The sequence below is a fragment of the Simochromis diagramma genome, unplaced genomic scaffold, assembly GCF_900408965.1.
Source record: "Simochromis diagramma unplaced genomic scaffold, fSimDia1.1 OVJJ01000026.1, whole genome shotgun sequence".
In the NCBI taxonomy this organism is placed as follows: Eukaryota; Metazoa; Chordata; class Actinopteri; order Cichliformes; family Cichlidae; genus Simochromis; species Simochromis diagramma.
The window spans coordinates 2,937,439-2,961,341 of record NW_024386985.1 but is presented as its reverse complement, the minus strand read 5'-3'; the positions used below and the strand labels follow the sequence as shown (position 1 = coordinate 2,961,341).

General features: G+C 40.4%; 1 protein-coding gene across 3 annotated transcripts in view; it reads right to left on the bottom strand.

The window, feature by feature from the left end:
• tgfbr3 (transforming growth factor, beta receptor III) overlaps positions 1-23,903 on the bottom strand; it is a 72,439-nt gene that overhangs the window by 20,780 nt on the left and 27,756 nt on the right. For all 3 annotated transcript variants that reach the window (XM_040040487.1, XM_040040485.1, XM_040040486.1), the window contains 5 exons: positions 23,663-23,850; positions 11,486-11,623; positions 3,665-3,848; positions 1,530-1,692; positions 951-1,098 (listed from right to left, as the gene is read on the bottom strand). In XM_040040487.1, coding sequence (XP_039896421.1) covers positions 951-1,098; positions 1,530-1,692; positions 3,665-3,848; positions 11,486-11,623; positions 23,663-23,788 — 759 coding nt within the window. In that variant the 5' untranslated portion in view covers positions 23,789-23,850. The remainder of the gene's footprint in view (positions 1-950; positions 1,099-1,529; positions 1,693-3,664; positions 3,849-11,485; positions 11,624-23,662; positions 23,851-23,903) is intronic.

The window sequence follows — 23,903 nt, the reverse complement described above, 5'->3', positions numbered from 1 at the left end:
TATAGCAGGCAGCTGTACAAACATAGCATGCCTGGCAAAAGTGCAGTGTCACTGCTGCAGCAGCGAGTATCAGCATTAGACACTGAGGAAACACAAGCCCTCTCCCACACACACAGACAAACACACCTCAGGGAACACAAATATACATGCTAGAAAATGCAAACTTAAGAAAGTGGCATACAAAATAATAAAAAAAAAGGTGTTGGTGATTCTCTTTCAGTTCAACTGGAATTGTTTTTTTTTACTCCAGGAAAAGAGGAGCTCTAAATTCCAGCCTTGCAGCAATTGTGGTGGTTGGACCACGGCCAGTTGTGTATCGACATGATCTACAGTTAAACTATTCTTCTAAAGTGTGCATAGGTGTCATATTCTTATGGTTCCCGAGGGTCCTTAGACTTGAGTGGCAGTAATGAAGATTTAATATCAAAACTATATGCTCAAGCACACCGTTGATATGCACAAACCCATATTTCTCAGTAAAGTGTATACTGATATATTGTAGTAATTAGCCTCTGTTTGTCTTTTGTGTGTGGTGAGGAAGCCCGAAAGCCTGAATAAAGCGCTCCGCGTATTTCACATTATGATTGATGGGAAGCAGCTCTGGCCCAATACTGCAGCACGCCTGGCTCTGAAAATATATGATGCCCTCTTCACTCCAGCCTCTGGCTCTCTCAAAGTGATGACAATTCCTGGAGGTGCCACAATGACATTTCACAGTTCCTCCTAACCTGTTATCCCCACCCTGTCCCCCAGCGTGGACCAGGCGCCAGTTCAACACACATTTTTGCTGTGACAACTTCTTTGGCCAGCAGCGTAAAGTGTTGACATTTCTGTCCGCGACACCTACAGTGATATGTGATCAACTATATAAAATCATCCGTGATGCCTGGAGAGCAAAAAAGATATCATTTGATGGAAAGCCTTTGTCTCTTGTAATGCTGCCAACTCACCACCACATGCACATTGCCCGTCACATTGTGGACTTTGACGACCCAGTTCACAGATTTAGCGCATTTGAGCAGCAAGACAACGTCTCGATGTACCCAGGTACCTTCCTTCAGTGGCCGCAGATCAACTATGACATCCACCTGGAAAGCACTGCAGGAAAAAAGGAGAGAGAAAGAACAAATAATAATAGATGGTCAGGTCTACGTAATGTTACTGTGCCTTTGTCTGGCCAACTAATTAAAAAGCTGGAGGTATTCCCAGAAAAAAGAATGCAGACGTATGCAATACATAACAGATAACACCGCAGCAAGATACAACACATTCCCAGATTTTCTGTCTTTTGGGTGTACAGAATAATCACTCCACTGGGGAGTGAGGACATTATCTGGCAAACTGGACCGTTAGACCAAGTTTTGAAATCTCTTCCTCAAAAGAAAACCACTAAGTGAACATAACCCCCCTCCGCCTTCATGTTAGTTCCCATCCAAAATAAACTCCACAGAGATTATTGAGAGCATCCTGACCTCAAAAATAAACCGTGACAACATGTATTCTTGGCCTCTGCAGCCTTGGCTGCTCACCTGCTGGCATTTGGGGCTTGGAGCTCAATGATGTGGACTTCTTTGTCTTTGTGGGGCACAGAGAGGACGCAGCCTTTTGATGTCTGTGGCTCCTTGTAGCTGCCCAGGTAGTTCAAAGACAGGAACTTGGAATCAATCTTGCAGGTGTCAGAAGACAGTGGATCTGAAAGTGGAGAAAAGTTTGTGTTACTGTTCAGAGGGGCTGTGAAACTATTTTGATCCTGCAAAGGAGAAATATAGCTTCTGGTACTTCTCTACCACAGAGAGGTCAGAGCCTGATGTCAACAAAAGAACAGCAACCCCTGCTCTAGTGACGAATTCAACGTCCTGCTCACGAAACCTTCGGAAGACTGAACATTTGCTTTAACCCAGCTGTTCCCACCTACAGCAGAGTTGCTCTTGTAACCCTGCAGCTACTATTCGCAGCACTAACAAGGCCCTGGGTTGTGCACCCAACGAGGTTGGGCGTGCCCTGGTTGGCATGATCTGTCTTCCCATCAACAGGGAAATTAGATTTTATGTGGGAAATCTTAGCAAGATGTTTTACCAGAATTCTTTTGCAATAACAGGACAATAATATTCATGCTCAGTCATCAAAACTTCTTGTGTTTTTTCCTTCAATTTCACAACAGTTCAAAAAATTCATTAACATGAAAAGTTGTGTTCATTCTCAGCACAACGGGAAAACACAGACAGATGCTTCCTTATTTGGCAAACAGAACTTTGGACAGAGTGTAAACTGAAGGCTGGCACCTTCCTCTCCGGAACTCTTGTGGCACTTAAAGAGCTGAGGAGAGACCTTGAGTGTGGGCATGCTAGAAAGCAAAGTGAGGATCTCTCCATCTTCATGAAACACTTCTGAAGATGTGAAGAAGTGGAAATCTACAGCTCTTTACTTGAAGTAAACATCATGGCACTCTGAGGTTTTGCCAAACCACAGCCCCTAATGACACCAGCCAAGAGCGTGAAGGCTGAGCAACCTCTCCGCTCTCCACAGAAACTAACAAAGCACAGAGAGAACTTACTTAGTGGAGCCATTAATTTCTTTCTGGACATAAGCTTTGCTCTATATTCATGTAGTAAAAGATTCTCATTAAAAACAAGTTATCTTGTCTGAGAGCTGATGAAATGCAGAGTCGGATGTGTTGTCTGTTCACAATGTGAGTGCAGAAAATAAAGAATTGTAATTCTGCATCTTGAACATGTGTGAAAATCAATCATAGCCACCCCGGAGACTCCTTCTGTGCTCTTCACTTGAGAAACCCTCCTCCCTCAACTTATTGAAAAAACCAGAAAGAATTTGTCTAATTCTTTCTAACCTCATCTTTCCCTCCTAACTTTTTTCTTTCCTGGTAAAACTACCACCTATTCCCCCAACTACACAATATCACACCTTGCACCTTGTTAAAAAATGAAAAGCAGTACTGTGTGTTTGTTTGGCTTCACTATAAAGTCTTCTGGTGTATTAACAGCAAAGTAGCAACTACTTTAGTGTCTGTAAGCCCTAAAATTCAGTAAGTAAAAGTACTAAACTCATCATTTTGGCTTCGTAGTTCAGCTGCCATAACTTTTGTTTTACAGCTACATTTTTCATTTCTTGTCAAACACAAAAACCCTTGCACTGTCGATAACTGCAGAGTTGTTGCTGACAAATGTCTGTGTGTTTTTTTCTTTGTTTGCTTGCTCTGATACAAGGATTTTAAGTTTGAAATAAGGATGATAAAAGCGCGACATTTCCGATTTAAATGGGATCATTTTTTTGTCTTGTAGAGAAAGTACTTGCCTATATATATGTTTGTTTTTTTTAAATGTATTGGCTTTATTCTGAACCCAGTCATTTTTAAAGATGTTACAATGTTACAGAAATACAACCATTTTTGTTCTGGGTTCCAAGAACTCTTGAGGCTGTAAGCAAGCAAAACTTAGGAATACCACAGGCGGCCTGTTAAAAAGTGTGAAAGGGTGACTGTCTTTTGAGGGAAGGAAAATCTTTTTCTAGCGTAGTGCATGTAAACCTCTAGCCTGGGCTAAAACACAAAAGCTAAGTAAAGTTATGAAAGCTAAAGGGGAATGGGGTGGAGGAGTGCCTTGGGGCCCAGAGCTATGTTTGGGAATTTTGGGAATCTGGTGCACACCTTCTCCGACTTTGATGTAGATGTCTTGAGTCATCTTGAGCTCAGAGAAAGAGGTGACTGCCCTGTACTTCTTCTGGGCCCAGTTGAGGAGTTGCTCATTGCCGTGGGGAAAGGTCTCTTGCTGTATGCGGGTGAAGAGGGAGAAGTTTTCCGGCTTAAACCTGACCTGTGAGCCCAAAGATACCTGGAGGAGAAGAAAAAAAGCAGGAGTGTAAGGAACAAAGGAACTGTTGGGATAAAACGTTACCTGCTCTATATAATGTGTTTTCTTCAGTTTTTTCAGCTTTCCTCACGTCCAACTCAATTTCAGAGAAAATGTTTTCTGTTAAAAGTGTTTCACTTGTTGAGAATTACATGCACTTCAATGTTGCTCATTCTTATTGCGTCACAAAAATATAAACTGCAAAACACAACAAAGCAATCAAACTAACTCTTTACATACGATTGAACTTCTCACTTTTTTTGCAAAGCTTGTACAAATATGCTCAGGATATTTCTACACATGTTCCTCTACACAACCAGGTGTCTGGTTTCCAGCGTAGTGCGTCATCACAAATGTATAGTTGTGTTTTAAAGTGGCCACAAGGGACAACACATATCTTTGACACACACAAACCCATGAAGGCAAGCACATTTACATATTAAAAACAGAAAATACAAACTTTTTCAGGAAAAGACCACCTTTGCAACTTACTGGAATTCAGAGCTTCATTTCAAAGACATAAACATTCACATACATATTTACTGAAAGCCTACCAATCCTAGCGTATGGTCTAGACAGCCCACCTCCTTTTATTTCCGTGCTTGTTCTTCTTTCCTCCAAGGTATATTATCTGTATGCATGAGCTGAGATGGTGCTGGCAGGCGCAATTGAAACATTAAATCCATTTGAATCTGAGAAATAATACGTCAGACCACTTCTCTGTGATGAGTTTATGAAGTTGTCCCTAAATTGCAATCATGCTTCAATGATAACAGAGTAATATCCCTTCTGACTGTTTAGGCTTTTGAGACATAACTTTTCAAATCTTCACATGCACAACATCTGTCTGACCTCTGGACGCTCCTCTCAGTGTTCCTGGCATTGTCACCAGAGGCTGTAAATACTGCTGCCTAGGAGACAGACATTGTCGAAGAATTCAGGTTGACTTTATTTTTAGTGTGTTTACTACAGTAAGAAGCAACAGAAAGAAAGATGGCGAAGAGGAGAGGGGTGGTGCGCTAAGCTGCCGGGGAGGGGCCGGGGTATCCTTGCCAAGCTCAGCAGAGTTTATCAGTTTAATTGCGGGAATACGACCATAATTAGTCGCAAAGAATTAGAGGGGAAAGCCTGAAAGCCAAATTAGCTCCAGGCCTTCCAGAGTGCTGGAAACCTCAGGAATTTGAAACGGGGAAGTGAGACACCCACTCTGGGCTTTAACAAACTCTCTCTCTGCTCGGCCTCTCTCTGCACGCCTGGCAGACCAAAAAGTGCTGGAAACCAAAGTGTAGTTTCTTAAATGGCATTTATAAATATAAATATACTGTACTGCGTACTGTTTACATAAGCTGTCATTCAGTTCTCTGGTGCTAGTTTCGTTGCTGGTGTACTTAAACAGGGTGCTTTAGTTAATCCATTTTGCTTATTCTCATGTCAGGAAACTCTGGAAAAAAATCTTAAAGATGATTGCATTGTATCCATGTCCTTATAGGGCTGTAGCATGGACTGTATATATTTTGAAACCCAACATTAACAATTTGGCTGCAACCATGTTTGTCTTTTGGAGCCAGAAGTGACCGTATTTGGTCGAGTTGTTGAACTGCTAAGTTATCGGTTAATCCTAGCATGCCTAGTTAGCAAGCTGCTTCTAAAAAGTGTGTAGGTGCAACACAGTGACACATACCTGCTGAATAGGGTTAAATAACCTAAGGCACTAGAATTTCACTCAACAAAACCAAAGCATAAACGTTCTGTGCCACACAGTCTGCCATATTATTTGTTAGATATTTCCATTGAAAATATCCCAAAAGACACAAAAATTGCACAAACTGGTAGGGAGGGCCCCGTTCAGTGACGTAAATTAGTGTAAAGTGGAGTCACTGTAGGAAGTGAGCTTGTGAGGCTTTTGATGTTGGCTTCGTTTTTGGGCTCCAGCGGTTCCCGACTGAGCTGTAGAAAAGAAATACTTGTGAAGTAAAATTGTCTCTACTCTCGGGTGGAGATCTGTTTTAACAAAGTGCTGCCATACTGAGTTCTCTGTAATGGTGTCAGTTATTTTGAAGCTGAGTCACAGTAAATATATTAGACTACCAAGCTGGGGAAGTCAAAATTTGCATGTTTCAACAGGAAGTCTGATGTTTCAGCTTCCAAAATTATTGGATCAGTTCTGGAGGCTACTAATGTACCACTCTTTTTCTGATTAAAGTAACATGGGCAAGAAAATCGGAAGTTTAAAGACATGACTGCCCTGAATAGAGAGACATTTCTCAAATTTTGCAGTTGTTAGAAATTAACTTTAGACCTCTGGCACTGACATACATGCTTTCATGTTCATAATGGTACTTTTAGTCAACCATGTTACTGAAAGTGGTTACAGTTGGAGAGATTAAATCGTTTTTTTCTTGTCATTTCTGCTGCCCTCTTAAAAAAGAAACAATCTTATTCTCTATTAGATTTTTACCTGGATAAATAAAGGATTCCAGAAAGCTGATTCTGGTCATCTGGTCATTGCATTTTCAGTGTTTTCAATGAAGGATATATTAAAAATCATGTAAGATAAAAGCACATCTGCCAGTCCTGAAGATCCCAAACATTTAACAGTATATTTCTGGCTCTTTCTGCCTGTATGGATCAACATGTTATGGCCATATGTGGAGCAAAAGGGAGACAGCATGCCAAATGTTTGAGATCAATTATCACGAGCTGCGTTCTCACTGAGCAACACCCTTAGCCTGGGAAATTGCAAAAAGCTGTTTGGAAAATAAGAGGTGTTGCAAACACAGGAGGGTGATGGAAAGTGCAGAATGAGTTGATGGATATTATGAGCATGCAATAACTCTCTGATATTAATGTGATAAATGCTTTGGTGGCTGATTTGATCTTCTCTTACTCAATGAGATACTGGGACCTAATCATGCTGCTCTCTGCAGATGTGTTCCTGTGAACTGGCAGGCTCTGTTGTGGAGAAAACAATACCATATGTCTCAGCGCCACTCTGGAGCGTTCCTCTGCCATTACTGTCTCCAAATAAAAACACTAGTGGCTACCCATGGTTTCCATTGGTGATTACAGTGAGGAGGGAGCTCAAACTATGAGCCTACAAACAATGAAAGAAATACTAGAGTGAAAAGGCAAAGTTTGGCAACCAGGCAGTGGACAACATACATGCCAACAGCAAAGCTTAAACAGTGTTGTTCCATGAAAAGTCATAAAACATTTGCTCCAGATCAAGCCTTTCAAGCGAAGATGCAACACAGCTCAACCTCAAACCCACAAGAAGAAATATATGCATTTGGCCACAAAGTCAGCAAAGCACACTTTGCAGATGTCTCACTTCCAATCATGGTGTCCCTTGGTAAAATAAAATTTGGCTTTTATTCAGTGTTCATATTTCATGTCAGTTTAGAAACGCAATGATTCCCACCTGCAGCTGATTGACAAAAAGCACTGTGGAAGGCATGTTTTACAACAAAAGTCTGGCATTTTAAAAGCCATCGGAGTCCAGTGGCCAACAGTAACAGTGTGCTCAACATCTCTGAAGCTTTTCCAGGCAGCCCATCTGTGTCCATGGAGCCCTGAGCACAGGGACCAGGAAACAAGGACTGGCAGGTCTGATTCAGAGTCCTGTTAGTCGCAGGAAACAGCCTCTCCAGTGGAAAGGCAAGTGAGGGAGGTCTGGCATAGGGTTTCTGTTCTGAAGTGTTAAGTCCAAAACCGACTTAACTTGACTCTTTGCTCTCACTAAAGCAACATCTCAACTCCTTTCTAAAGCAGAAAGAGTGGAAAGTTCCTTAATGTGCTGACCTTTTTTTTTGCATCGGTGGTCATGGTCAGTTGTCGTTTCATGTGCAGTACCAGAAACGAACCTTTTCTACCTCATTAAAGGCGTGGATGTCAAAGAGCCCTGTGATGAACCTTTCCAGGGTTTTCTCCACCTTTTGACAAGTGGTTAGGGAAAAAAATGGATGAAGGTAAAAGCATAAAGCAGGTCTGACCAAACATCGATTAGAATTAGTTATGACAGTTATTGGAGATGACGAAGATGAATACCAATTAACAGTTAGGAGAAGACTCAAGCAAGATGTTGAGTTGTATTTCAGTTTTGTGGCATGTTAAGGAGGTGTCACTGTGGAGAGAACCTGAGAAGATCCGGGACTTCTTTGGGCAATGTGCAGCAGTCAGGCTGGTGGATAAGATACCAACACTGCCAGAGGGCTCAGTGCTGCCACTCAAACAGAAATACTTAACACCTAATTCAGCAGGGGCCCCTGTAGTCAGTCAAAGCCATTAGTTCGGCCTACAGTGTTTAAATTCCCTTTATCTCTTTTCAGCTCGCTCAAAAGCTGCTATTATGTGTCGGACAAATATTGTACTAAAGTGCAAACAAGAGAAAGCTGACGCCTCGGTTTGGTTGGGTCTAAAATGCTTCAATTTAATGAATACTGTGAATTAAGTCAAAGATGTAAGAATACATTTTATCATTTAAAAAGAAAATTCAATAAAAGATATTGTTAATTGGAGATTAAGCTGAAGTTATTAAAACCTTGCCAACATGGTTACACTCACAGCATTAGCTCTGCCTCGAAGTTTTCTTTAAAATGATGGTTTTCAGCTGCTGTCTGTTCGCCACCACTGACAAGGGAAGATATTTAGTGTGATGCTGACCTGCTGGTCTTTGCAGAAACACTCATCTCACTGGCCACACATTATCAGAGCTTAAGAAAACACAAGCTGGCCAGATGCTCATCCATCTGTATGAAATGCATCCGTTTCTTTCTGACATGAGAACATTTCCATTTGTACAGGAAATGATAATTAAAAGGGCTGTTTAGCACTCAGGCCTAATATCCTAATGTAGTAAATTTCTCTGAAAACTATGATCCCACTCAAGGACACACAGATCCCATATTGGTTAGTGAATTTTAGGAACTTCAAACATGTCTGTTAATGCTTTATTTAAAAAAAATAACAGATTTTCTAAATTTCTCTAAGAATAGAAGAAACCTTTCTAGGATACACGATGAGTAAAAACAAAACCTTGTCAGCTAACTATGTAAACACTTTATTGTACAGGAATCACTCTTGATGCAGAGGTGATGAGACCTAATATGACTCTGTGATGAAAGTCCCTGTCACACAAGCCTATAAGGTTTCATAAGATCTAGCAGAGGCCTATTAATACTCAGTGAATTACTGTTCTAAATGTCAACCAGGCTGGGACACACAGAACATTTTATTGGAGTACGTAGTTCTTAAAATTAGATATGGAGAGGTGACAAATTAAAGGAAAAGAAGTTTGTTTCAAGACATGACTGAGCCTTTACGGGAGAACCTCTCTGTTGAAAGTTGTAACATAATACACAAGTGGCATTGTCTCTAAACCAGAACACATATGAAGCAGACTATGCTCTGCTGTGTGCTACATGTGAGACGGGGTACTTGAGGACAAGCTAATTCTCCAGATACTGCCCACTGTTCATGAGTGAAGACAGCTTTAGTGAGGTGTTTGGTGTTATGTGCCCTTGGCCCTCTGGTTATCTGTAAATCAGACTCTATAATCCATCCCTCATAATTTGTTCACTCTTTATTTAGATGTCTCTGGTCTGGTCTAATGAGCTGGAAGCCAATAAAAGGGAACAGGAAGCTTGTTCCTCGTCTTTCTTCTTCGTCCACAGCAGCAGCAATGTATACTTGTACAGATTATATTTCTTATTTGTTATTTCTTTATTTTCTTTTGGTCTTTTTTTCTGTTTCGTTTAATTCTGATGTTAGGTTAGATTTTGCGACCATTCCTAGGCTGGTCTCAGTGAATTTGATGTTTTCTGTTGATTTTGGCAGGCCAATCACTTTTTTGTTTGGGAGTAATATTTGATTACGGTTAATATCTTGGTTTTTTTGCTTTTGTTGTTGTTGCTGGATATGTTAAGCATCGTGCATTTGCTTGAGTGTTGTACAGTGGGTTATGTTGGACAACTTTTGTATACACCAAGTGGAGTCTATAAAAGCTGAAATGCATTTAGCATTTAGCAACTGGTTCCTAAGGTTATTACCAGTGTTTTGATGATAGCAGTGGAGAGTGTTTAACATGTCAGACTCAAACATTTCACATAGGTTTTCCACCAGTTTGAGAAATGATAAAAACAAGATTGACGTCATTCTCAAACTTTTGGCAAACTATTCATTGACTGGGGGATTATGATTCTGGAAGATACAACATCTATCAGGATACAAGTCTGCACTGGATAAAAGTGATGACCCACTTTATTGACTTGTAGTGACCCTTTCCTGTAACAGGGCCAGTAGACTGAAGCGCTGCCAGCAAAAAGCTCCCAAACAACAGTCACTGGATCCTCTTGCTGTCCTTGTGTTATGCGCCTGTGCGTAACACAAGGTTTTTGCCATTTGTCCGTATTCTCCTCTATATCACATTGGCTTTATGGGAAGATGTTTTGAGCTTAAGAAGTAAGCTTGAAAACTCTCAACCACATATGGAAATAATTTGCGTACCTGATGCTGCATTCTTGCACAATGCTTTGGTGTTAACATAGAAATTGAAAAATGAATACTTCTGGGAAGCCAGCAATACAGAAAAGCCTTCAGCTCACATGAATGCAAAGCGAAGTTTTCATAGTTATATAGCACAGTGAAGCCACAGCTACAACAGAGACCACAGCTACAGCGGAGGCTTCTGGGTTTCATTTCGCACTGATTTTCTCATGTGATACACGGGCTTTGAACAAGAGCACTGAAGCAGTGCATTTTTACATTTTTTATTAAGTTTCCCAGAGAGGCCCCCTGGTACCTTCACTAAATATGGCTGACTCCCCAGGGGACCTGGCTCCAACTTCACTAAGATACCCTTCACTAAATCTTTGCCTCTTCCACCCGAGTCCTAAGAAAAACTTCAGTCTGCAAAGCAAGAGGAAGAGATCTTGTAACAAATAAAAATTACATTTGTAGAAAGAAAAACACAGGATTTATCAATATTATATACTTGCTTGCGAACCAACTTGTACGACAATTTCAACAAAAATCAGTAGACGAAAGGATAAAGTTGGTGAAGCTTTAGTGCTACAGTTTTTGGTACCACACCTTCACCGCTGAGGGGGTTTTTGTGATACATGGATACACCCAGTGTCATATGAACAGCAGCCAAGCTATCAACAGGACTGTGTAAAGAAGGGTGGGGGACACGACTCGGTGGATGTCGAGCATGAATAAAGCTGACGAAGCAGATTGTGTTAGATAAATACATTTTGGCCCATTTATGAGCGTAAAAACAACCTCTTACAGCTGCATCCTGTATAAGATAATGTGAGTCAAACTTCCGCTAAATACTTCCAAAATTATATTACGACTAAAGAATCCACTGCACCAGATGAAACATTATGCACGGCTCTACACAAGCTATGACTGCACATGCGCGTTGACCAGATGTGCCTCCAAAACATTGGAAACCTCCCTTTGAAGTGCAGAACGGCCTCCTCCGCAAATTTACATCGCTTCAAATATGTTACTCATAGAAAAGGCTACTGAAACGGTAATGCGGTTTAGCCTGTGAGGAAATGAATACACAGTTTTAGGAAGCAGGACTTAAAGGATTTTTTGTGTTCTGGACTCACATAAAAGGTATGTTGGATGCGCAGAGCCAGGTTCTCAGTTTTGACATTCCAGATCAATGGTTGGGGGGAGCTGAGCACGAAGACCAGGGGCTTCTGGTGGTGCAGCATCGACTGGATGGGCTTCAGATGTAAGTCAACCTGGCAAGAGCAAAAAAAAAAAAAAAAAAAAGGGGGGGGAAAAGGGGAAAAAGAAAGAGAGAAATTAGCGCCCTGTTACCACAAGTATATTGAGGAAGTGAGAAGAGTAAAAAACACAAATCCTACGTGATCAGTCAGAGTACATAACATGATCTGATTTCACACAGCTGAACTGGGCAAATGTCAAAGCTTTGAAATTCTCATGTTCCGTTTTGTATAAGCATTAATATCAGGCAACTGCTACTAGTCTGGTGAAAATCCAGCTCTGTTATGATGTAAATTGTTCTACGTTATCTAGCTTTGTGGTTGTTTATGTACTCACTTTGCTGATAAACTTACAAAGACGGCGTGCTGTGTTCTCCCTAAAAGGCACTTGCTTAGCTCTGATATGTATCCTCAGAGGGCTCTTAACTTTCACACAGTGGAGTCTTTGTTCACGGGGAAAAAAAATAGTAAGTGGCGGGTCCCTGTAACCATCCCTACAGCTTGCAACTATGCCTTTTTTTCAGACTCCCATTAAAATAGATTTTCACAGTCTGTTAGTGAGATGGCGTAAACAAACGTGTGTGTTTTGGGACCTTAACTGATGTTTCTCGTTTCTAGTGTTAGCCTTCACTTACGCCAAAGTGAGTCAGGTGGTTCAAAGTGCGAGACTTAACCCAAAATCATCTCAGGCAAGGGTCTGGCTTTCCATCATTTTCTTTAAATCGTACTCAAACTGAAAAATGCCAGCTTACTAACAAACTGTTAAAATTCTCTATTGTTGTCACTGATGAGAACTGACACTCTCGGGGGGTTCAGAGGTCTGTCTGACACTCATCTTTAAACTTCCTCCTCTCTGTATTCACAGACTAATCAAATCAGCTCCATTCTGTGTGTCAGCAGTAAAAAGCTGTAAATCACTAACTGAACCCACAAGGACTCATATTTTAGGATCTACACAACACCACAGTAAGTTAATTATTCACAGCTCAGCAAAAGATCAGCTTTTGCTTTTAAACTCAAAATATAGCTTTTGTACTTCAATAACAGAACAAATGAGCTGAAAACAGAGTGATGGTGATTAAAAAGCAAGTTGACAGGTTATTATTAGCAGTGCTTGAATTAGTGAAAAACAGGCTGAGCATTAAGTTGCTCAGATGTGGTTATGGAGTGCGTATTATCGAGACAGAGATCTACACGCTATAATTGAAACCGTTAACATTTTCTGCTACACTCATATGTTTTCAGTCACTACAAAACGTATTTGCAAACACTGCAGTACTCATTTAGATGGATTTATTAATGGAAAAAGTAAACAGTTTGTTATAGGTTCTGAACCAGACTAAATACTGAACAGAGTACAATATCCTTTATCCCTTTAATATTGTTTTACATTTGCTCTTGCCAAGTTGATATTTTACGGTCCATGCTTATTCCCGGGGTGTCAAACACTGGAGTTTTGTCAAAACTGCTGGCCTTTATGGCACATCTGCGACACATCTTCCCTTCCAGCTTGTTGTTTCAAAGCTCAGTACTGGTAAAAGCGCCTCCGTGCCACATTTAAGCCTAATTTTTCAACATGCAGCCTCAACCAAGCTGGTTTTAGCACGGTTTTAGCGACCAAGTAGCATTGTGTGCCTTCACCTAACCAGCAAGAAGAAGCAAAGTAAAAAAAAAAAACAAATAAATTTCTGCTATCACATTTTCAGACCTGCTCTATCATAAATAGAGCAGAACATCAATGGTAGGTAAAGTAATTTATCAGCAGTAACTGTTGACTATGCTGTATGCTGTCATAAATTTGGGGTGGTCGAGTGGGTTGTGATATGAAGCATTGAGCAGGTTGTTTTCTTGGCCCACCCCTACAGCATTATCCTCCTCTCTGACTCCCTAAGTGGCCACTGATTCACAAAAAGAACATCATGTTGTATTCAATAATATTCAGACTAAGCTTACAGATTTCAAGCACTAAAGGGACGGTTTCCAAGGAACTTACATACAACTACATTTAAATACAGTCATTGGAGCTTGAAAAACAAGCTACAGCAACTGTGCAATATATGAAAACACTTTTCACTTTTGAATGTCGTAATATATGCAAAACTTCTGTATTATTAAATTAAAAGCTTGATTTGGTCATGTTTTTTACAGTGAACTGGAAGGGTTTGCCGAGGAAACATTACAGGAATCTTGGGAAAGCATAAACAAGAAGCAACCGCACCATTTTATCGGAATACTTTCACACACAAACAAGATAAGACTGTGATCGCACTCGAAGCACATCCTCAAAGCCAACTTCGAGGAAGAGTCCCCCAAGGTGCCAAAAACATACAAAGATTTACAATTTATTTCAACGAGTAAAGATTTGTTTTTCAATGTGCTTCCTCATGTTGGACAAAGCTGTCACTTATACCAAAGGTTGACTTTTGTTTCATTATCATGTAGACTATAATAACTGTGCCAAATGATATCTTCTTTATCGAGAAGTATGCAGTTAATGAACAGGCTTTTTTTTTTTTGGCATTTCTCTTTTTTCTGTTTCCATTTGATCCATTTGTCACTAAAACAAGAATTCATTGTAATCTGATGTATTTTTGAAGCCATGCAGCATTCTAGACTAACATATACCTCAGCACAGAAGGAAAGTCTGACTGTCATTTTCTGAAGTACAACGATGTGTCACTGTGATGATTCATGAAGTCATTTAACAAGAGATACTAGCAGAACAAACAGAGTCAGCATCAAAGTCCAATTATCATTCCTCAACAGATGTAAGCCCTCAAGGAGAGTAATGCAAACCAGAATGTTCAGTTATGTGGTCCATGAAAGTGTTGCAAAAATCGTTAAAACGTCCCTATGAGACAAGGAAATGGAAGAAATTACTAAACACTTATCTATGAGGCAATCTGGATGGTGATCCAAACAAACAGATCAGAGATTCATCGCTCTCTCTGTCTCACTATTTTTCCCCTTTTTTTCATATTTGCTCCCCCCCACACTTAATCCAGACACTGGAAAAAGCGACTGTATTGCTCCTTTGAGGATAACAACAACCAAGATATAATCATACCTGGCTTGGCTCTAAGAGCCTGGCTTCAATAGATGGAAGAAGGAGGTAGAAAGAAAACGAGAGTCGGGGAGAGTTGTAAAAGATGAGGAATTTTAAACCCAGACAGAAACTTTTCCAGAAGACGTGAGTCACCTGCAAACGCAGGCATAAACAGAGCTCCAAGAAGAGGAAGTGCCAAGAGGCGCTAAGGGGTCGGAAAGGGTGAAAACTGTGGTGATTATTATCTTTTTCTTTCCAAGTTTAATGAGAAAACAGCATTAATAAAAATCTAAACCCTTTCTGGGTTGCACAATGTAAGCGATGATGAGGACTCAGCAGCAGCTGGTGTGCATCTCTGCCCACAGAGCTGTGTTCGTGAGATCTGGTGAGGCTATTGGGCATAGCAACAGACCTTGTCAAGCAGCCAGGGTGTGGAAAGAAGAGGTGCAAAAGCACCAGGCATCAAAGTACCTCTTGTGGTGTTTGTAAGGATCAGGTGGCGGTGAGTTGTCCTTGATGGAGGCAGCTACCTTCGGAGAACCCTGCAGGGCGTGCTCGGGACAGGAGGCCACGGCACGGCACGGCTGATTGATTATCAGGAGCCTGGCACAAGGATTTAGGGGTGCAGGGTCCATTACAGTTAAGGGGGGCATTTGCCAGCAGCCACGGATGGAGGCTTGTCTCGGACTATCGCGTTACTGAAATTAAACTCCACACAAGGGACGACAGCTGTAGCAGGATAAGCCGTCACACAGCATACCATTAGTGGTGGTAGCATGTGTAAACAATGGAAATGTGAGGAAAAAAACAACACAGCATCAACTTTAAGCTCTAAATCAGCTCCAACAACAAACACAGCGCCAACTACAACAAAACCGAAAAAAAACAAAACACAAATCACAGACAAGCTTTTGTTGTATAGCAAAGCCACATGGTTAGATTTAGATCCTACCGATGCCTGCGACACTGAAACTGTAAAGGGTGATTTGTTTGTCCTGCTTTGAGCATGCATTTGCAATTCCAGAACCTTTCAAGCCAACTTAATTACACAATGTTTCAAGAGTGCTTTATAAAGGCTGTGCATCAACATTGTAATGAAATACTTTCACCATCAAATATTTTGCATAGCCGTGTAAACCTGCACCCTGCAGTTAGAGCACACCATCACTGCGGCTCAGTGTCCTTGCAGGAAAAGGGAGTTTCCTTTATTGACAGAGCTAATTAAATGCCTGATGAACCCTAGTGATTCTGAAAAAAAACCCAAAACATCCTTTAATTATCTGAAAAGTAAGACTAATCTGGGAACACACTCTCCCACCCAGGAAATAATAATCAGCTTCAGAAAAACAGAAAGAAAGCACAGCATGTATCACATGACATGAACCATCATCACTAAAATCCAAGAGTGTATATACAAAAAAAAACAACAACAACGACATACACAAACTGTGGCTAAACCCCGTACCACAACATTTTTATAGTTGAAAACATAGACAACAAACTCCGAGAACTGCCTGGAACCAATCATACTGTGTTATCTGATGTGTGCGTATGTGCGTGTGTCTTGTCAGTCTGGATCTTGGTTCTTTCCGGATCACTGAGGGTGTACAGAGAGAAGGGAAGCTCAGGCAAAGAAGCTCAGAGATAAAGGAGAAACGGACTAAAACCTGTTGACCGCTCTTATCAGCGCCACCCACATATTTGAGAGAGATGGTGATGCTACCTGGAGCCTTCCTCCTAAATGTGATGATAATCAGTCTGTACTCAGCTAAATGCAAAGCTCCAAAGAGGGAAAAAAAAACCCTGAAAAGACGCTGAAGTGAGACAGGACGTCTGGATAGCAATCTTTTAGTGATATGACACAAAAGCAGGACATGTTGAAGTAAATAACACAGCACTGAAGGTGGGGAGAGGGGAGCACAGGGTCAGGAAGAAAAAACACTAGATTAGAGATGCAGTGAAATCAAAAGCATATTTAGCTGTATATCGCGTCCTGTGTTTTGTTTGGACTATGTTCCTTTTTGGGCAATTTCCATTTACCAAAAAAAAGAAATGTTAATTGCTTTTGTTAACAGGATCCTCCCAACTGCTAAAAAGCAAAAGCACTTGTAAGGGAATCTGCAACTGATTCCAGTTGAGACTGGTCAATGAATTTTATCATTACTGGCCTACTTTTCTGACAGTTAAAAATAGTAACGTATGACTCGTGCAATGGAGCATTTGTACACCTGAGTCCCACGTTTTTTCTACTCTGTTTCTACACTTCATTCAGACATAAAAGTTACTATGTACAGTAGCGTTAAACTACAAATCTGTGTACAATCAGTAATAAATAATGGGATCAACAAAGAATGGCATTAACATGCATAGTCTATATAGGCCAACACCACAGTTACCAGTGTGTCTTCTAGAAAAGCCAGCTCGAGCCCTATTATTTGTCAGAGGATGCCAATAAAAATGGTATAAAAGGCACCAACCCCACAAACATGGTTCAGTGACTCGAATTAGCTGAGGTGAAGCCTAGCAGACAGCTCCTGGCCACAGGTACCTATAAGGTCATGTATCTGTAAACCCCGCCCCCAAATTTCAAAATTGCTGTTTGTGGACCCAGCCTTAAGTGGCCATTAGAGAAAATACAGTTTTTGTTGAATGAGGCATCCTGTTTAAAGCACTTTAAATGCTCAAGTGGAGTAGAAAAGCGCTATAGAAGAACCAGTCCATTTCCAAAAATGTTGTTGTACTTTAACGTGATGTATAAGTGCCGCTACTTTTTTAAAAATAAAGGTTATTACTAAGTTCCAAAGTAAGCTTCAATTTTAAAAAAAAAGAAAGACCTAAACAGGTTTACTGTATGTGTTCGGTTTGTCTTGTGTGCTAGCTAAAGTCATATCTGACACTGTTACGTTTCTGCCTGGTAAGTTCTTCCAGCTAGTCACTCACAGTCTAAGATATCAGCAAATTCCAGCTGATAAAGCAATCATCTGCTCTACCTCGCCCTGATTCAGAGCCAGTGGCTGTGTTTGATGTTTGCCTAGGGTAAACTGGTTAGAAAAAGATGGGTGATTTGAGATATCACTGACCCCTTTTATTTATTTTCTACCCTATCACCCAACCTTATGCCCTGACAAGACTCCTTTTTTTTGGAATTGCTTATTTTGGCTCCACTTGGGAACAAAGTGTTTACAGTAATGTTGGGCTCGTGTGCATTCATGCGCATGCAGCAGTGGCTTGTTAGACAGAGTACAAAAGGCTACCTCTACACGTGACAGAAAAAACATGTGGGAGATTGTTTAAACTTGATACCTACATCTTAAAACCAGAGCAAATAGAGAAGAAAAGAACACTTTGAGATGAGGTCACTGTTTTTTTTAGAGCTTAGGTGGCAAAACACCAACACCTCCAGGTCAATAGTCAAGCCACGAAAAGCTATTTTGCCTCAAAAACCCAAAGGGCTTTCAAGCTCGGAGGAAATATGAGTAGCAGTCCACAGGTCGCTCTCACTAACTCTTGTCTTACTCTGCAAGATTGGGCTGTTTTTATAAAATGTAATTCAATTTTGTGAAAATGTGAAAATCATTCTGACATTATTTGAGGAAATCATTTCCTTCTGAAACACACAAGCTCAACCTGGCATTGCAGCTTTACTAGCAATTGAAGCCCAGCCAAAAGTCACTTTTGACCTATCCAAGAATACTGACTTTCCAATTTGGCCTGTCTCTCTGTCCTCGGAGGCCCACATGGGTAAAAGAGAGGAAAGGGTTTTCTGTTACTTTGAGCAGGGCCACTGAAGCTGAAGAAATCATCTATCTCTATTTCAGACAAATGTGAATAACACGTTACAAGTAAAAAAAAAAAAAAAAAAAAAAAAGAATTCCAGTCAAGCCAGTATCATAAGTGGTCATATTTTGAAAGAGGAGAGTTAAGAGTCTATGAAACAAAGCCTACTGTTAAAGACAGACACTGAATTAAAAAAAAACAGAGTTTGGGGGGGGTGGCTTAGATTTCAAATCCAGATCAAAAATGTTACTTTGAAATTGCAGAGTAGCTCAGTTAAACCATCGCACATATTTTACCCAATGTGGCCTGGCACTGCTCAGCACGCATTGTGTGGGGTAACATTTAAAAAGAAATTATTGGCAAATGGTTCAAGTTGCTGAAATATAAATAAATGACTCTTTACCAAACTGGAGAGATGAACCACTGATTACTCTGCAATTTTAAATTGTTTAAATAATAATGAACAAAAAACTAAATCTTCTGGAAGCAAATTTCTACCCAGCTGCAAACATGATCACAGTAACCATGCTAACATGGTTACTGCTAATCTGCAAACGTAAGCAGAAACACACTTATGAGTCGATAGCATAATGGGTAGAGTGTTTCCTAGATGACAATAATAGGTTCGTAAATTAGTAATAGTGTATCCTGATGTGACCAAGAACGTGCAGAGAAAATCTCTTGGCCACTCAAAGCACAAAAGTTCTGACATTTTATTAAAACCTACAAATTTCTACATCATGGTGGCAGGGCGCTGAGAGATATGAAAGCCGTCACAAACGTGAACTTTTAATCTGTACCAAAGTTACAGACTGACCAGACGACAGGCTCACTAATTTACCAACTCTTCTTGGATGTCTTCCAGTCAACAACAGAGTTGCACATTCTTGGCTTGTTTGTGCAAGATTTGTCATTTTTGGCTGGTACAAAAAAAAACTGCCTTAACTTGGTTGTATACGCTATGTCAGCCTAATGATTGAAGAGTCTACTTCAAACCAGATGATTTTATGTTGACATAAAAACAGCTTTTGTCACTTGTAATATAAATCAGCAGTGCTTTTAATAAATGCCAGTGAGAGTCTGTTCTTCTTTTGGATGTGTCAGTAATCAAAAATGGTAATTCAAACTGAAACTTGGAGCACAGATAGGTATACTTTTATCACTTTGAACGCAAAGTTCGCAGATCATTCAAAATCAGATCATTGTATGCATTTCTAGCTTCAGTCTTCCTAAATGAGTGATTAGCATACTGTCAACCTCTGGTTGTTATTGTACAGTCAAAGCAATCCCTGCAAATGTCACGTTATCCAGACGAAGCACTTTGCACAGTCACTACTGAGGTGTTCTGTTGCACTTAATAGCTCGGCTTTAGTGTGAGATTGGCCAGAAGCCAAAGTGTGTATTGTGAGTCAGGTCCAGCTGTGCCTTTTCTTTCAATGAGTAGCAGTTCATACCTACTGGTTAATACCCATAAAGAATGGTTTCACTGGTACAGGCAGGAAACAATTCATTGCTTTCATGTCTTTACTGAAAACATAGACAAACTGCAAGCCATGACTTTTACACATGGGCGTGAAAGAGATGTGAAGCAGGCCTCACACACTGCAGCTGCAGCATGTCTGCGCGACTGTACACATGTGTGTATAAAAGTGTCTGAAACTGACCATGCAATCTCCCTTGTCCATATTAGCCCATGCACACCATGTGCAATAGCAGATTTATTCCACTACCTGGTCAAGCCTTAGCTGAACAGACACTTATTAGGAGTCACCGGGGCACATTGTGTTCTCCAGAAGCTGAAGCTTCACAACGACACATTCAAAACATCCAAATACAGACTGTACTGCAGCCCAGTCACAACCTCGTCCCCTATCCGCTGAGGTGTGGAGGAAACCTCAGAGAAGGTCTACAGTACCATGCATTGACCAGGCGCCTTCATGAAGGCTTAGAAAATAAGCAAAGGAGACACACTAAAGCATACTCGGGAAATGATCGATTAATTAGAGTGAAATAAATGTGCAATCCTTCAAATTCAATGACAAGAAATATATTGATACACTAAAACTGAACTCCAACTTTAAATTAGGCATTACTTGCTTTTCAGTCATCAGTCCCAGTTTCCTTAGTATCTTAACATAAAATAGAGTCTTATAATAGGACTACTACAGTCTTTTCACTGACAGTTAACATATCTGAATTACTGTACTGTCAATAAACAATGCTGCTGTATTTAGCCATAATTTTCTAAAATATGTTGGACAAAAACCGCAGATGCACAGAGGAGAAACTGATTACGCTGCAAGAGTGGTCTGAGGACTTCATGTGGGAGTTCTATTTTGCCACAAAACCAGGATGTTGTCTTGTGTTGGAAATCACAGTAACTGTTGGGAAGCCAAGCTGACTACAGCTATTTTCCTATATGCTCCACCTTTTAAGCCAAACAGTATTACTGCTGAAAACTCAAAAGAGTTCTTTCGAAGTTTATATGTCATTATATCAACTATATATCAACTTATAAGTTATAAGTGAGCTCAAGAATTTGCAGTAGAAACGGTCTTTTTTACAACTTTACTTGTTTTTTGAAAGAAGTAAAGGGTTTAGACGCTCTGTGGTCAAGGATAATTAATGAAGACCAATGAGGTCTTTTCTCCAACAGCCTTCTAAGTAAGAACATCCTTGCCCAAATGCAGACTAGGATGTTAAGATCCCCTTGTTTCACTTCCATTTTCTCACTGGATTATTGCCACCTCCGGTCACAAAAGATCAGGGGCAGATTGTGTCAATAAGACCATAGTCTGACGCATTGTTTGCCCTCCAACACGGTCCTGTTGAAGGCTGTCAGGAGCTGCTTGTATCTGAACAGGCCAATCTGTGCCCACGTCTCAGGTGGAAACAAAATCAAGGACCAGAGTGGGTAGAGGGTCTGGGTGTCCTTTAGGATATCTTATCTAATCATAAGCAGAAACCTCCAGTAACAGAGTGAGCTTCTGTAGGGCCACCTAATCTCAACCAGACCCGGTGTGACCTTCTGTAGCCAAGGCTGTAGGCAGGGGAACAGACAGCTGGATTTCTCCCTCCTCCACGATAGTCCTCACTTGACCATGGAGGTGATGGGTGATCGAAAGCTAGATAAAGTGATGCGTTTCACAGACTCTGGAACTAAGTCCTTTACTGTGCTATAAAGCTGTAGTTTTAAATACAGCAAATTAGAATAACATTCAACTTTTGTACACCACTTATAGAATAACCCAACTGTAGTTAAGCTAGTAGAAATTCAACACTGGTGAAGTTTAGTGATGGACTTCTCACTGATCTTGAATTTAGAATAAATAAAGTCAGCTGAAAATAAGGATATATATCAAATGAGGATATATATCGAATAAGGAAACCAAAGGTGTGCTAAATTAGTTCTAGCAGACATTGCTGTTTGACTGTATTTATGAGTCATCATTTGGTCGATGACGACGTGCAGAAAGATCTCCTGAGAGCAAGTGACAACAAGATTTAAACAGTCAGTCTTGTGGGTTGTGAGCAACTTTCACAGCAGATAAAATATGGTTAGGATTGTTTGATTTTCCATACAAGTCTGTTCAAGCTTAAAACAGGAACGCTCTTTGTCATGTAAGTCTTAAATCCATACTAGGCATACTTTGACTTGCACTCTGTCTATTAAAACGCCAATCAGTTGGTCTGGGAATTACCTTAAGGTGAGGAATGTGCTAAGGCCAACAATCATAACTTTCAGCAGGTGAAGACAAAACCCAGTTCAGTTTGTTCTGTGTGAATACAATATCTATCTGCATGTAATCATAATCCACCCTGACACAGTAAATCGGGAAGTAGATGAAACAGAGCAACTTTGCAGGACGCATCCAAAAAAATCTACTAAATGATTCCACAGAAATTCATAAATAAGAGCAGCTACAATTTGCATCGCACTTATGGTAATCCCTGGTATTTGGGGTTCAAATTATTACAATTATAGTGATCCAGTGTAGTTTCTGACTGTGAAGGCCACGTGCACGTGTAATACTGAAGTCCATCATTTTTTCCATAAATACTGACTCGGTAACTTATCAACTGGATAATAATGTTTATCTTCAAGACTCGCAATGTAAACTCTGCTAGTCACTATAAAGGAACATAAATTCTTTCGACATTGCACCATTTTAGGTTTAATATTACATTACATTTTTCCTTAAAGGTGAGGCTTCAGTTGTTTTAGTTCAGTTTAAGCTTTGTTACTGGCCGAGTCATTCCTTTTATCGTGTGTGTGACGTACGCAGCTCTCGTCTCGTGAGTAGTTCACGACCAATGTGAAGTGTCCACCGACAGCGATGACTAAAAAGTCTATAATAAGACATAAAGTGTCAAGATATGCATAAGTTTCCATTTCACAGCTATTTAAATGTTTCCCTCTCAGCCACCCAAATAACATTTCTTTATTTATGTGCTGATGAAGCATACCCACACACACACTGTGCTTCTGTACATTTGGCCTTGGCAACACTAATGCTTACATCAGCAACACAACTGCAATGACAAGTCTATACATGCTGCTTTTCACACTTCTCTAACGGAGGGGGATGAAGGTTTAAAACTTAGACATCGGTGTTTTGAAGGACGTGGGCCTGTGATTCATCTCCAAACTATTGCTGATGATTGGGACTCCAGCCACGAGATGTGCCGTTTAACACCCGAAGATAGGGAGCGGTTTTACAATTAACATCAAATGCAGGAACACTATCGGTAGATGTGCTGACAGTTTAAATGAGTTTAAATGAGGCAAATGGTGGGAAAATACCAGGTGCTTAAATGACTTATCACTGTGTTAATTACTCACGCTAAAAAGGTATTTCTTTGAAAGCTCACCTGATCGTAATGTCTGACACTGTTTTTGTTTTTTGTTTAATGAGTGGAATCAATAAAATACAAAAGGCGTTCACTTTTGCCAAGAAGTCTCCTTGAAGTAAAATGGAAAATAACTGCAGCCATTATCAGAACTGAGAAAACTAGGGCAGTGGAAATATCAACCACAGCAGGTCTTACAATCTTCATCCAGCTTATGGCAGGTCACTTCTAATTTGAAATTCTTGCTAAATTGAAAAGTTAATATAAATAAATCTATGAATATACTTTCTCTGCCTACTAAATTTTGATCAACATTAAAGCATTTACAGGTTAACTTAAGACAATTTAAGTTTCAGGTTCTTTGACTAAGGATGACTCACTTTTACTGGAGAGTTGTCTGGTCCCTCATGAGCATGTCCTCTCAGGTTGATGATGTGGACCTCCTCAGGCAAGCTGGTGGTGCCCCTGCTTGCACACCCTGACAGGATAGTGAAGCTCTTCAGCATGGCTTGCACTGGGTGTCCCGTCCCCACTGGCAGCAACTCACATGGGCTGCGAAACAGCGGTCCTGCAGCAAAGAAACAACGATTCTTGCAATAAAAATAAATATTAAAGCATGTG